The 15,704-nt window shown below is 34.7% G+C and overlaps 1 protein-coding gene across 25 annotated transcripts in view; it reads right to left on the bottom strand.

Annotated features, from left to right (window-relative positions):
* NAA16 (N-alpha-acetyltransferase 16, NatA auxiliary subunit) overlaps nucleotides 1-15,704 on the bottom strand; it is a 62,666-nt gene that overhangs the window by 31,618 nt on the left and 15,344 nt on the right. For 20 of the 25 annotated variants that reach the window (XR_014071257.1, XR_014071259.1, XR_014071260.1 and 17 more), the window contains 4 exons: nucleotides 14,780-14,933; nucleotides 11,846-11,965; nucleotides 9,186-9,281; nucleotides 3,849-3,955 (listed from right to left, as the gene is read on the bottom strand). Coding sequence is in view for 8 of the 25 variants with exons in the window: in XM_081549897.1 (XP_081406023.1) it covers nucleotides 3,849-3,955; nucleotides 9,186-9,281; nucleotides 11,846-11,965; nucleotides 14,780-14,933 (477 nt within the window). In the remaining 17 variants the exon portion in view is untranslated. The remainder of the gene's footprint in view (nucleotides 1-3,848; nucleotides 3,956-9,185; nucleotides 9,282-11,845; nucleotides 11,966-14,779; nucleotides 14,934-15,704) is intronic. The other 5 variants (XR_014071265.1, XR_014071264.1, XR_014071266.1 and 2 more) reach the window with 2 other exon arrangements.

Genomic DNA, 15,704 nt, shown 5'->3' with positions numbered 1-15,704 from the left:
GAACCTGAATCGACATTTCTACAAGGAAGATATACAAATGGCCAACAAGCACTTGAAAAAATGCTTAAAATCATCAGTCATCAGGGAAATGCAAACCAAAACCACAAGGAGATACCACTTCACACCCACTAGGATGTAGGTTACAATCAAATATCATACAATAACAAGTGCATTGTTGGTGAGGATGTGTAGAAATCAGAATCCTAATATGCTGCTTGTGGGAATGTAAAATGGTAGGGGCACACTGGAAAAGAGCCTGACAGTTTTTAAAAAGTTTAAATATGGAGTTACCATTTGACCTAGCGATTCCACTCCTGGCGTATATACACCCAACAGAAATGAAAACGTGTGCATGCCAAAAACTTTACACAAATGTTCACAGCAATATGGGTACTAACCAAAAGGTACAACCAACCAAAATGTCCATCAACTGATAGACAAAATGTGCTACAGCCATACAATGGGACATTATTTGAGACATAAAAGAAGAAGTATTCATGTTACCACATGGATGAAAATATTTATGCTAAGTACAGAAACTAGAGAGAAAAAGCCACCTATGGTTTGATTCTGTTTGTATGAAATATTCAGGATAGGCAAATCCATGAACAGAAGGTAGTCTAGTGGCTGCCTGATTGGGGGAGTGGGAGTGGGCAAATATGAATGGGAGGTTTCTAAAATTATCATGGTGATGGTCAGAAAACTCTGAATATACATATACTAAAAATCACTGAATTTGTAAGCTTCAAATAGGTCAATTTTATGGAATGAGAACTGTATCTCAATAAAGCTGTTAACAGGGGAGTAAGCTACTGACATCTAAGGGGTAGAGGCCAAGGACACTGCTAAATATCCTATAATACACAGGACAGTCCCCTGATAACAAGGATTATCTAGCCCAATATGCTGATAATGCAATTCTTTCTTATGAGGGGCTGTCCTTTGAACTGCAGAATGTTTAGCATCATCCCAGGGCTCTACCAATATGAGGTATCAAGCAGCACACCCCCACCACAGTGACAATCAAAAGTCTCCAGACACTGCAAAATGTCCCCTGGTGGCCTAATTCCCTCCCCTGTCCCACCTTGTGAAGCAGTGCTGGAGATGAAGAGGACTCTCCAAACTGTTTCTAAAACAACAGATGAACTTCTACGATAGAAATAAAGATCAACAAATCTGGTTACATTAAATTTTAGCTTCTTTATATTTAAAAGAAAAAAAACCTCCTGAGAAAAGCAAACACAAAATATTTAACACTGCCTAATGCTGGTGAGGAAATAGTGAACCTTTCACACACTTTGCTACTGGCAATGAAAACTGATGTTTACAGCCTTATAGAAATCACTATATCAGTGTCTACCAAGAACAACAGAATGTTCAGACCTTTTACCCATTAACTTATTCTGAGAATTTATGGGGAAAAAAAATCCTATGTGTACCAAGACATTTTTTTTAACAGCAAAGTTCAATAACTAGAGGTATGATTTTGATAAAAGACTATGCTGTTATTAAAAAGAAGATATCAAAGACTACATAGTAACACATAAAGTGCTTGTGAAATTGTTATAGCTACATATATACATCACAAATAAATTCACAGGGAAAAAATTTGGAAAGGAATTACATGAAAATTGCTCTTAAATTGTGCATTCACAGTTTAAAATGCTGGAGTCATTTTTAAAACCCTTTTCTACAATCGTATTATATCCAAAGCTAACGTCAAATGCCAATCTTTTATTTCCATGGTACCTGTCGTGGATTATTTTTTTAGTCTTGGAATTTTACAAATTAAAACAATTCTAATTGTTCATCATCCTTAACCTCTTTGAAATCCTTCAAGAGTTAAAAATGCATCCCTAGGAGCTTCCCTGATGGCTCAGAGGTAAAGAATCCTCCTGCCAATGCAGGGGACACAGATTTGATCCCTAATCTGGGAAGATTCCACGTGCCTGGGAGCAACGAAGCCCAGAGCCCCAACTACTGAGCCCGAGCACCCCAGGGCCTGTGCTCCACAACAAAGGAACCACAGCAACGAGAAGCCCGAGCACTGCAAGGGAAGACTAGCCCCCGACCCCCCTACAACTCGAGAAAAGCCCATGCAGCAAGGAAAACTCAGCACTGTCAAAAATAAATAACTTTTTAAAAAAATTTATTAAATAGAAAAAACGCAGCCCTTGGTAAAAATCAGGACTCACTGCTGACTAGAAATACACAAATTTTAAAAACGCCCTTTTGAGTAATCACAAATATATGCAGCCAAATGATTTGAGAAAACTCAGTTTTCTGCACTGTAATTCAAACATCAAAAGCATATGGTAAACATTCCTGCTGTGTGCTTAAAAATTAACACTAAAAATATGTCACAGGTTCCTATATAGGTCAATGCATTCTCAATGCCTTCTTTAAAAATGCTATTTCCAAGATTTATAAAAAATCAACAAATGGTTCACACCTTTATGGTGGTAATTTTGGATCAATACTGAAGGGATTTTTGTTTTCAGTCTATGCCTCTTACGAAAGCTGAGAAAGCCAGGGAAGGCTCACCGACAGCTTTAAGGGGAACAAATTCTGAAAAGACCGCTGTATCCAGTACTTGCTGTAAGACAGTTACATACATGCTCTTTATTATTAACACTGCCGACATTTCATCTCTTCTTTCTTGTCAACCTTGCCAAAATGAGTGAAAGAAGCACTTCGGCAAATGCCAATTTAAATAACCTACAGAAATCACCGTTAGGCACTGCTCCGTGTTTTCATATGAATCAATCACTCAACAAAATAAGACAGCAAGAGAAAAATCGACAGCACTACCACGGCAATCAAATAACGTATTCTACAGACATTAAAGAACTATACAGTTTTCTGGGTTTTTTTTTAATGCAAAAGATACTTTCTTATTGATCAGGTACTACAGGTATCTTTCTAGAAGTGGGGATGTGACCAACTGACAAGGAGACTGGGTGCACAGTGGCAGGAGGAGGGTGCAGAAGTTCTGTCAGCCAGCCTCAGCCACTCCCCTCTAGATATTATGAGTCGTCCCTTGTAGTTTATGAACCTGCTGCCAAAGGAAGAAAGGGTCAGTCAGTATACCTACCACTGACCTTTTCTGAATAATTTATTCTTCATAATTATGCTACTTTACAAATAATTATGGGTCAAAGTTAAATAAAGTGATGAGGTTTAACTAAAAATACTTTAGCACTTTTAATAAAGTCTCTTCCTTATCCATTCAACTTTCAAAAACCGTTTACACAAGATTTTAGATATTAATAAGAAGCAACACTTAGAAATAGAAGTATAACTTATTTTCTATTAACTTCTAATTTTCTAATTATCTTTCTAATATAAAACCACATGTATTTCCTAAATTTAAAAACCAGAAGGATAACTCTTCATGGGAAAACCAGCTAAATCTATCTTTATTAAAATGTAGGCTTTTAGTTAAAACAGTGCCTACATTTTATTGTTGCACTAACAATTACCCATGCTCTAACTTTAAAAGCAAGCATAACAAATTTAAAAATCCACAATCACACTATAAAGTAACAGATAACTAATCGTGAAATAGTTAATTATAGAACTCTGGTGACAATGTCAAATTTATAAATAAAATCCCACTAGAAAAGTATACCCACTAAAAACGACAACTTTTAGTGTTCTTATAAGCCCCTTACTCAGTAAATTTCAGACTGACATTTCCTTTGATATGACTTATAGTACATGCATATAATTTCAGTTCATCTATTATTAAACTAAGGTGCACACCATTACTTGAATAGAGAAAATGTCTTTCTATAATAAAGTGAGTAAAAAGACTACAGTAAAACTGAATAAAGACCAAATTTTACCTTTTCTGTACTGTAATACAGAGATTTCAAAGTAGTAAACAAGGGCGGGCAGCCTTTACTGAAGTTAACCCTCAGGAACTTATCCATTAGTTCTCTAAATTTTTCACCTAGGAATAAAAGTGTACTTTGTTAAACTTCGATTGATGCAAACAGTTCTCAAAGTTATTTTATAAATAAAAATAAAACTTCTTCAGCAACAACGATTCCCCTATCCAACGTTTAAACCCAAAAAGTTAGCACTGCTTGTTTGTTACCGCCAAAGAGTGTAACACCAATATTTCAGTCAGCAAGTTTATTTCCCCTAGATATAGGTTCAAAATACCTTCAAGGAACATTTCAAAAAACCGGCAAGCAAAATGACTACGCAGCTTTCGCCGAAGAATTGATGCTTTTGAACTGTGGTGTTGGAGAAGACTCTTGAGATCCCTTGGACTGCAAGGAGATCCAACCAGTCCATCCTAAAGGAGATCAGTCCTCGGTGTTCATTGGAAGGACTGATGTTGAAGCTGAAACTCCAATACTTTGGCCACCTGATGCGAAGAGCTGACTCATTGGAAAAGACCCTGATGCTGGGAAAGATTGAGGGCAGGAGGAGAAGGGGACGACAGAGGATGAGATGGCTGGATGGCATCACTGACTCGATGGACATGGGTTTGTGTAGACTCCAGGAGTTGGTGATGGACAGGGAGGCCTGGCATGCTGTGGTTCATGGGGTCGCAAAGAGTAGGACACAAATGAGCGACTGAACTGAACTGAATGGTCTAGTGGTTTTCTCCACTTTCGTCAATTTGTCTGAATTTGCCAATAAGGAGTTCATGATCTGAGCCACAGTCAGCTCCTGGTCTTATTTTTGCTGACTGTATAGAGCTTCTCCATCTTTGGCTGCAAAGAATAGAATCAATCTGATTTCGGTGTCGACCATCTGGTGATGTCCATGTGTAGAGTCTTCTCTTGTGTTGTTGGAAGAGGGTGTTTGCTATGACCAGTGCATTCTCTTGGCAGAACTCTATTAGCCTTTGCCCTGCTTCATTCTATACTCCAAGGCCAAATTTGCTTGTTACTCCAGGTGTTTCTTGACTTCCTACTTTTGCATTCCAGTCCCCTATAATGAAAAGGACATCTTTTTGGGGTGTAGTTCTAGAAGGTCTTGTAGGTCTTCATAGAACTGTTCAACTTCAGCTTCCTTGGCGTTACTGGTCAGGGCATAGACTTGAATTACTGTGATATTGAACAGTTTGCCTTGGAAATGAACAGAGATCATTCTGTTGTTTTTGAGATTGCATCCAAGTACTGCATTTCAGACTCTTTTGTTGACTATGAGGGCTATCTCATAAATTTTTCTTGTATATTAAGAAAAACTGTTTCACAAAAATAACCTCCCTTCTTCCTATTACCAGAACTCCCACAGTCTTTCGTTTAGAGGGGGGGAAAAAAAAACAACTATCAATCATTATGTGCCTATTTAGAACTGCAGCTTGTAAAACAAGTTTTCTATCTTCAGAGACACCATGCTAATTCTTCACTAGATGTAGCAGATTCACATAAAAATTGATATCCCCGAAACCACCACTAGAATAGTGAACAAAAGCAAGATCAGACAGTATCTGATAACCTGGGAATTTATTCTAAATAATGGTACGTTCTCACTACAAAACAGAAACGATAATCGTGTGACCTAACGGAGGTATCAGCTAACAGTACAGTGGTAATAATATTGGAATATATAAGTGTATATGAATACATTGTACACCTTAAACATACGTCAATTATAGCTCAATAAAAAACAAAAATAATCCAATGAAACAAAAATAAAATAGGAGCAAAATGTGATAGCATTCTCTGTTTAACACTCTGGATTATCTCCTTCCCTCTTTCTCCCTGCTTGGCCAGTGAAGACTCATAGATCACGATGAATCAAACTAGGTATTTTGAAAAGCTCTGTTTTCACAGCACTTAATATTTCAGGCTGTTGGAGATCCTCCCCAGGACTTTGGCTGTGTTTACTAATCTGTTGGTAATAAATCTTTTTACTTAAAAACCAGAAAGCCTTCTTCAAAACTTGCATTCTCAAGTCCCATCACATTTCTAGGAAAAGATCTTACTGCCTTTGGTAATGCTAAGACACTTTTCTTATGACACATAAAAATATTTCTAAGCAGGCAAAAAAACTTCACGAAGTATTCAGCTGTTGTACAGGTTCAATTAAGTGGCTGTACAATTTTATATATGGTCCCTAGAGCTTTGTAAACACATGTTTATGTTAGAACCTCACACAGTGCTTGCTGACCTTGAAGCCCAAGCCCTCAAGACCCCTCAACTGAGGCCTCGCTTGTAAAAAGACCCCTTTAGCATTTCAAACACAGAATGTCCTAGAGGGTCCAGGATCATTCCACTTTAACCTAGATCACACTTTACAGTCAACAGCTGGCCCCAGGCTATCTTTCAGTAAAAATGTATATCCTACCTTATACACAAAAGGCCACCTATTGTATGATTCCAATTATACAAACTGTCCAAAACAGGCAAATCCACAGGTACAGAAAGTTAGATCGGCAGCTGCCTGGTGCAGGAGGTTTGAGCTGGGAGTGACCGCTAATGGGTATGAGTTTTCTTTTTGTAGTGATGACAATTTCCTGAAACCAGAGTAATGATGGGTGTGCAACTCCCTGGGCGTACTAAAACACTGAGCTGCACACTTTAAAAAGTGAATTTTATGGTATGTGAGCTATATTTCAACAAGTTGCTTTGCTGTTTTTTGTTTTGTTTTTAAAAGAAGATCCAGACATGTGAGTCTAAGCATTTTCCAAAACACACTTTTACTAGGGAAATGCTCCTCCGAGCTCAGTATCTTCCACCTTGGAAATTCACAATGTATCTACTGAAAGTTCTAGGAAATTCTGCAGAAACCTGACTGCTATGTTTAACCAAGTTTCCCAAATTCACCTGACTGAAAAATATCTCAATACGTCAGCACCCTCCCTATCCACTTGGACTCAGTGTTCCCTGGAAAACATTAGGAAATTTGCCTAGTTCACAAAGTCAAAACAAAACAGAGAATCAGAGAAATACTATTCATTATTTATGTAACTGAGCGGCACTATTTATTTATTTATTTTTAAATAAATTTGTATCTACTGTCTAATCCAATACATTTCTAAGAGGTATTTCATATATTTTTAAAGTCAGTCTACTAAAAAGCTCTTAATTTCCATTAACCTTTTGATAAAAGGAAAACAACACAATTATTTACAAACATTTCCACTGTAAATGAGAAAATTCATAAGAAAATACAATGCCTAACATAAAACAAGTATCCTCCAGTTAAACATAAATTTTTTAAAAAAGAAAATCATATAAAAAAAAGAAAATACACTTTCCCTCCTCACCCATGCCTATAATAGAGATTTTTAAGTCATATTCCCTTGTGGGCTTCCCTTGGGGCTCAGCTGGTAAAGAGTCTGCCTGCATTGTGGGAGACCTGGATTTGATCCCGGGGTTGGGAAGATCCCCTGGAGAAGGGAAATACTCCAGTATTCTGGCCCCGAGAAGTCCATGGACTCTAAAGTCCATGCAGTCGCAAAGAGTCGGACACGACTGAGCAATTTTCATGCACTCACTCACTCATTTCATGCAAGTCACATTAGCTTTCTAAGGTCTGACTTGTATCAAAAAACATGCCAGAAGTCTCAATAAATAATTCATTATCTAAAGCACTTGCAACTAAAAATAAAAGATGACTTTCAGAAAAAGGCACATGATGCCTTCTAAAACTCTCAGGTTCTCAAATCCTGCATAGTGTTGGTATTGCTATTAAAATTGGTAACAAAGTATTAGTCAACCAGTCATATAAGCATCTATTATACGATATGTACTCAGCTCTATATACAGAGGTAAGAAATGAACCCTCTCCTTGTACTTAAAAATGAGATTTATGTGTTTTTAAAGTAGTCCAGGAGGTTCGGATGGATTTCTATTTTATTGGCACCTCTGAAGAACTGTATAGACAAATCAGATGTATACAGGCTGCATTACCAAAGAACATATTAAATTTGTGATGGTTAGTTTCGGTTTTTTAAAAACATAACGGGTCACTATATGCAAGACAGCAAAAGAGACACAGATGTAAAGAACAGACTTTTGGACTCTGTGGGAAAAGGCAAGGGTGGGATGATTTGTGAGAAGAGCACTGAAACATACCATATGTAAAATAGACGACCAGGGAAAGTTTGATGCATGAAGCAGGGGACTCAAAGCAGATGCTCTGGGACCATACAGAGGGATGGGGTAGGGAGGGAGGGGGGTTCACGATGGGGGACAAGTGTATCCGTGGCTGACTCACGTCAATGTATGGCAAAAACCACCACAATACTGTCAAGAAATTAGCCTCCAATTAAAATAAAAAAATAAGTTGAAAAAAAAAGTAACAGGTCAAAAAAACTGATGGAAATAATCTAAAACAACTTCTAGAGGGAAATATTTCAAATTTTTTTTTTTCTGGAATACAGATGTGTTGCATGAGATCTGTATGTTGTACTGTCTTAAACTGTAAATAATGTAATTTTGATTTATGCTGTGTTAGCAATAATTTTAAAAGGAAGCTGGAGCAAAAAAAGAAAAAGGCACATAAAATCATCAATGAAGTCATTAACTATCTCAAGAGCTAATAAACTCTTTACCTCTTATAAGCTCAACAGCAAATGAATTCAGGTACACACTACAATTTAGATGAAGGTCATGAATACACTATTGTCCAATAAAAACAAATCAAGAGTATACACCACAGTGCTCCAAATTACATCAGGTGCAAAATGGGGTTTTTTGTTTTTGTTTCTAGGGATACAAAATACATGGAGCTCTACAAAAATAACAGCATGTTTATCAATGTAGTGAACTCTGAGGAGAGGGCCTTACACAGGATTGATGACATTCTTATAAACATTGTGCCAGGAACGAAGAATTCACAACTCTTCCTCCAAATTTATGTCCTAAGAAAGAAAATCTAGAACTTCCGAACTTTTACCACTTAAATCACAATATCTCACATATAATTTTTCATCAATTCTATGGAATTTAATTTACCTTCTAAATGTGGTGTTTACTTTTTAAAGCTACATAAGAAAAGCCATTTTATATAGATAACTTCTGACACTTAAAATCAACATAAAGCTAAATCAACATAAATACTCTCAACAACATACGTATAATAAATTAATAACTGATGACTCCCACCCCTAAGACTGGTGTACTCTCTTTCAGATACAAGTTTTTAAAACGTGATTGGTGTTGAGTAATTTCAACAAGTAATTATTAGTGCTACAAAAGATATCCTAGTATTACCTGGGACAAGATTCAAAGGTAATCTTCTAGGTGAGATTGCTCTGGGGTGCTGCTTACTAATGTCTTCATAAATCTGAAGTCTCTCTTCTAAAGTGCCTATGATCAGTAAATATATATGAGATTCAAGCATCAAAACTTTTATCTATGATAAAAACTAATAAACTTTAAAAGTATGTTATAAATTAAAAATCTCATGATCAATATTAAAACCGCTCTCAATTTTTGTAAGAATCACACTAAAAACTCTATGGTAGTGAAATAATATAATCAGTAAATGACCATTTTAAATTCAAAGTCAGAGAAATCCAAAACTTCATCACAACAGATTCTATCTACATCCAACTCAAATCATATATGCATAAGACTCACAGAAGCAACATACTCCTCTTAGATTCCTGAGTGCACAATCCACGAAAAAGAAAATGTTCCTTTAGAACATATCTTACATAAATCCTCTCACTTAACATAATCCATATAAATCTAACAAAAGTCTATAGCACCTAGAGATAAGCTTAAATAAGATAAGCTTAGAGATAAGCTTAAAGAAGCAACAGTTTTAGGGTCATGACTGCAATATTTTAAAAGATCAGAATTCAGTCTCTAGGATGCTTTGACACTTAAAATCTTCAATGAAACTGTATAATAAAGAGCCCCATCAGTTCATGTCCCCATCCAGGTGCCCAAAAAAGAACACCATTAGTACAGGCTTTTTAAAGTGGCAATTACGTCACCCAAATATTATGACATAAAATGTACTTCTAACAGAAAGTTGTATCTTTCCTCTCAAGACCAACCTAATTTTATAGTACTTAAATACAAGATCTATAAGTAAACTAAAGTAACAATCTGAAGAATAGGTTCTAGGTCTAATTTATTATTCTAAAATAATATCTTGCATAATCTACAGAGACTATTTAATATGAGCAATAAGATATTTACAGCAAATTTCAAGAACAAGCAAACAAACTCATTTTTACACTATAAGGTTCTAGGTGGATTTTAATTCAGACCACACATACGTAGTTATTGTAAGAATAACCCTTGATGCTAGCAGTCAAGGTATCTCCACAGTAAATGCAGTGTTCAGTATCGAGATTATAAACACAGAACTTTAAAAAGTGAAGTCTGATTTTATGTAGACGCCTTCCTTCCACCAATAATATGTTTCGGAGCTCCAAAGTGGTTGAGCTTTTAAAAGTGGGATATGTGAAAAATTATTCTCACACTCTGTTAATGATCTGGGAACTTCATGAAATATTAAGGATCCTTATACTAAAATTTACGAGAAGGTTACTGCAAAAATTTTTAAAGTTCTCATATTTATGCCTAATCTTGGGGAATGAAACAAGCTATGAGTACAAAAACAAATTTGCCACCACCTCAGATAAAACAAGTCTTATAAACATAGTTAAATTAAGACCAACCCACTTCAACGTCCTTTGTGAAGTCACATGTTGGAGCTCCAGAACTTACCATGGGGGAGAAAAGGTCCTAAGGAACTGAGAACAATAACGGAATTAGTTTCATAATCAATGTATTTTATAGTGAGCATGGATCCTGACAAATGGAACACAGTACATTCATTTTACTTAAACAATTATTAACGTATGTCAGTAATCGGTAGTTTAAAGAAAAATCAGTTATCTCACACTTCAACCTTCCGACACATGACTTTTGTCTCTTGTTTTTTTTTTTTAAAAGAGATTACTAATCAATATTTTAATTTTCATTATTCTCTCAAAAACAATTATGTAAGGAAATTTTTAAATAATTTGTGATATTACATTTTAAATACAAACATGAAACTTGGATTTAAGCATACAAGTAACTAGGATAACAAAAAACAAATTTTTTCTCGAATTTCTTGTTACTGTAAATACAGGTAAGTACCTATTTACCATATTTTTTAAATTTAAAAATTTTGCTATTTCAATACCTTTGAGTTTCATAATTATGTCATACTAGTTTCATAATTATTTCAGCCATATACTTACCTACCCATGAGTAAATATAATTTTGGCAATACTAACTGCTCCTAAAAATACTTAATTATGAAATTATCAGGGAAAGTTTGGAATAATATTCTAGATTCTGAAAGGAGTCAAGGTTATCAAATTTCCAAATATGTATTCATATGGTGCACAAATTAGCCTACTTTGAAAGTAAAAGGATAGTTTTTATGCTGATGTTGTATACAACATACTCTCAACAACATTGCTTTGGCCCAATTCTTACACTTAAGAGGTTGAAAGTAACAGTCTTCTAATTGTTTAAAAATATTAAATAACTATGACATTCCCCAGAAAGGGAATGCCCATTTTCTTCCCCATCAGTCTAGTCAGTCTAAATTGGTAACTAACTGATGATTGGAATGTCAATCATCATTTGTAAGTGTAAAATTACATCTGTAAAATTATCTGTAAATGTTTATCACTGAAATATTTTAAATATCTGAATTCAAAAAAATAAAAAATAAAAAAAAATAAATATCTGAATTCATTTTCACTCCCATGTTTAACCTGCAACTTTCCTAAATGGAAAAATAAATGCTAATATTAAAAATATACATCCTCAAATATGACTATAACTTTATATTTTACTACTTTTTACTATACTTCAAATACTAGTTAAGAGAAGGTAGGAGAAAAATCATTACATACTAAGTTGCAGAGCTTTTTCCAAGCCTTCATAATAACACCAATTTTCTGCATTCCGATCAATCAAGTTTTTGAATACTTCACTTGCTTCTTTTAATCGCCCCAATTTCAACAGCATTTCCCCTAAAATTAAGTTTAAATGTCACATTCATTTTACTTAAACATTAAATACCTTTCTGAGCCCAGAGATTTTCACTAACCATTATTAGTATAGTAGATATTTATGAAAGATAGAATTTTATGTGCTTCCCTTCAGGGTTTGTTGTTGTTGTAGTTTAAATAACTAAAGATTAATTCAGAGTTTGCCTTCAGAAATGAACCTTCATTTACATATTCTATTATATTAACATTCACTTTTGGTTCCCTTCCACACCCCAAATATAAATACATGATATTAATTTGTTAGCAAAAATTTTTTTCAATTTTGTACATTTTTATACACCCTTTAAGATAACTAAAGACACCCTATTTACAGATTCGTAAATAATTCCAATGAAATATATGTACCTTCCTACTGCAAGATTTTCAATATATTTTTCCTAATCAATTTTCGTGTTAAACAATTCTCCATTTAATTCTCTTTAGTGTCCTTTCCAGGTAACTAAAATCGGAGAAGTTTAACTCACAAAACAGTAACACTAAATATCATTTCAGAGCAAGAAACTACACAAACCAAGTTCACATGTGAGTCATCTCTAACACTCAGTTCCTTTAACTAAGCCATATAAATTGAAAGTGGGTATGGGAAAGAATCTAAACTTCTCAGATAAAACCAAATCTAATTAAGATAATAGGGAGAATCTTGAAAAAGAAAATACCTCAACTTTCTATCACTAAGCTTTCCCACTTCCTGAAGAATTTGTTTCAAACAACCCTTTGAAATGTCTTCAGTCATACATACGATTTCAGCTTTTATCATCATCATATTATAGTGGTTATTATACATATTATTTTACTATTTATATATAATATATTATATATTAGATATTACTCAATCTCTAGAGTAAGACCAACAGGAGTGGGAGAGCGGTTCAAGGGTGGAGGGGACATATGTACACCTGTCACCAATGTATGTTTATGTACAACAGAAGCCATCACAATACTGTAAAGTAATTATCCTCTAATTAAAAAAAAGACTAACAGGTATAATTACCAGTTCTACCACTTTCTAGCTTTGGAACCCTGAGTAACTTATAAAACTTTCAATTCGCATTTCCTTGCTTGTAAAATATCAACTGTATCAGTCTATTTTTATCAACATCAACTGAAATAATGTACTTAAAATGGTCAGCACAGTATTGGTACAAAGAGAATACAAATAAGCATCTACTACTTAAAACTATAAATAGTATGTCAACTATACTTCAATTTAAAGAAAAGGAAAAAAAAAAACTATGACTGTGCCCCATTCCTCCACAGAAGTAGAGGATAGCAGATAAAAGGACTCAAAAAATGACACGAAGGAACCTTCAAAGGATATTGCTAAGTGAAAAAAGCCAGTATAAAAAGGCTACATTCTGTATGATTCCATCTCTAACATACTGTAAAAGGTACAAGTAAGGAGACAGTAAAAGGATTTTGGATTGCCAAGGGTTGGAGGCAAAGAGAAACAAACAGGTAGAACACAGGATTTTTATGGCAGTGAAACTACTGTGTATGATACTATAATGATAGATACATGTCACTACACATTTTTTAAAACCTAGAAGGTGTACAACACCAAGAGTGAACCCAAATATAGACTGCAGACCTGGGGCAGGGAGGAGTCTGCGCATGTGTGAGGACAGAGGGTGTACGGGAAACCTTTGTGCCTTCCACTCAGTTTTGCTACAAACCTAGAACTGCTCTAAAAAATAAAGTCTATTTATATCAAAACAAAACAACAAAAAAAGTAAAGGCTCTGAAATCAGAAAGATATGTATAGAAATTAACTCCTAAAAGGCTAGGCAACTTCAGGCAACTCCTTAACCTCTCCTAGTTTCTTCAAATATAAAAAGGGATAATAAACAATACCCACGGTTAGAAGTGATAAATATTCAATGAAATTAAGCCAGTTAAGCAATTACTATACTGTGAAAGATTAAATAAATCTTGGCAAGTATTTTTATTAAGCTTTAGAAGTCCTGCAACTATATGGGATTTTAGTTTTAAACTAATTTTTAATTTAAATGGACAGTCTATACAATACAATATTCCTCAGGAAATGGGTAACTGATGAGCAGAGTTAAATATAAAAAAGAAAATGTCTGACTTTGTTGAATAACACTTTTAACAAACTATTTCTCAGGATCCCGTCTTCTTAATTAGCCCATAATGAAAATAAATGAATCTTGCTTGGTTGCATGGTGATCCCAGTGTCATCATTTACTAATCCCATTTTACTACATATGAAGGTAAGTATTGGGAGAGGGGATAAATATGAAGGCAGTATAACACACTACTTTAGAAAATGGAATCAAAATCCCTGCACTCAAATCCTGCACTACTCAGCTTAATTAGCTGTGTGACTCTGGGCAAGTCACTTAACCTCTCTGTTCCTCAGTTCCTGATCTCTAAAATGGATATAACAACTACATCATAAGGTTGTTATGATTACACTAATTAATAATAGTTTAATAATAAAACTGTTTAGAACATTGCCTGATATATAGTCTCACTTAAGCGTTAGGACATGAAAGTGAAAGTGTTAGCAAGTCAGTCCTGTCTCTTTGCAACTGCCAGGCTCCTCTGTCCATGGGATTTCCCAGGTAAGAATACTTGAATGGGTTGTCATCTCCTTCTTCAGGAGTTTCTTCCTGACCCAGGGATCAAACCTGCATCTCCTGCATTGCAGGCAGATTCTTTACTGTATGAACCACCAGGGAAGCCCAAATACAGCTTTCAGTCTCATCTTTAATTGAGATCGTTTTTTAAAAAAAGAAAAAGCAATTCAACTACCTTTAATTTCTTCCACCAAAAGTTTATCACATATTTGTTTCTCATATGTTTCTATATGTTCCAAAGATTTCTGAAACAGATCTGCCTCCCGCATCACTTGATTCTGGTATAGGATCAGTTCACTGTATTCATAGTCTATTTTGCTGGGAGAAACCTGGAAAAAAAATAAATAACCAAATAATCTTATTTATATAATAACATAAAGCAGTTACAGATCTTGAACAGATTTCTCAGGAATGTCATTCACACAGACTTTAAAAAGCAACCTACAAGCAGTTACAAATAGAAGAGTGATTAACAGCAAAGATTAATATATTCTTTAAAACAAATGAAGGGATGAGGATTTCTACAAAGGGAAGAAGTCAGCAAATCCTGTTACCAAAGAAAAGTATAATAATGGGATTAAAATCCTAAAGAATCTTTCAAAAACAGAAACCTACTAGAATAAAGCACTTTAGCAAGGTGACAGACTATAAGATCAATATATGAAAATCAGCTCTCTCTCCATACCAGGAACAAATAACCCCAACCCCAAAAATTAAAATAATTTCACTCACAACAGCACTAAAAAGAACAAAACATTAAGGAATATATTTAAGAAACAAGACTCACACCAAAGAGTACAAAACATTCAAGGAGAAATTAAAAACCTAAATAAATCAACAGACATTTCATTCCATGTACATGGCTCAGAACACTTAATATTTTTTGACTCAATATTTTTTCTCCCAAGTTGATCTAAAAATGCAATGCAATCCCTATCAAACTCTTAGCAAGCTTTCAGAAACTGACAAGCTGACCCAAAAATTCAAACGGAAACCAAAGGAACCCTGTATGTACAATAGAATCATAAAAAGAAAAACAAAGTAGGAAGACTTCAAATTTCAAACATACTATAAAGCTACATTAATCAAGACAATGTGGT

This window comes from Giraffa tippelskirchi, chromosome 12 (assembly GCF_054371585.1).
Source record: "Giraffa tippelskirchi isolate mGirTip1 chromosome 12, T2T-mGirTip1v1.2.pri, whole genome shotgun sequence".
Classification (NCBI taxonomy): domain Eukaryota; kingdom Metazoa; phylum Chordata; class Mammalia; order Artiodactyla; family Giraffidae; genus Giraffa; species Giraffa tippelskirchi.
Note: the sequence above shows the minus strand (reverse complement) of the source record. Positions and strands in the feature narration are given on the sequence as shown.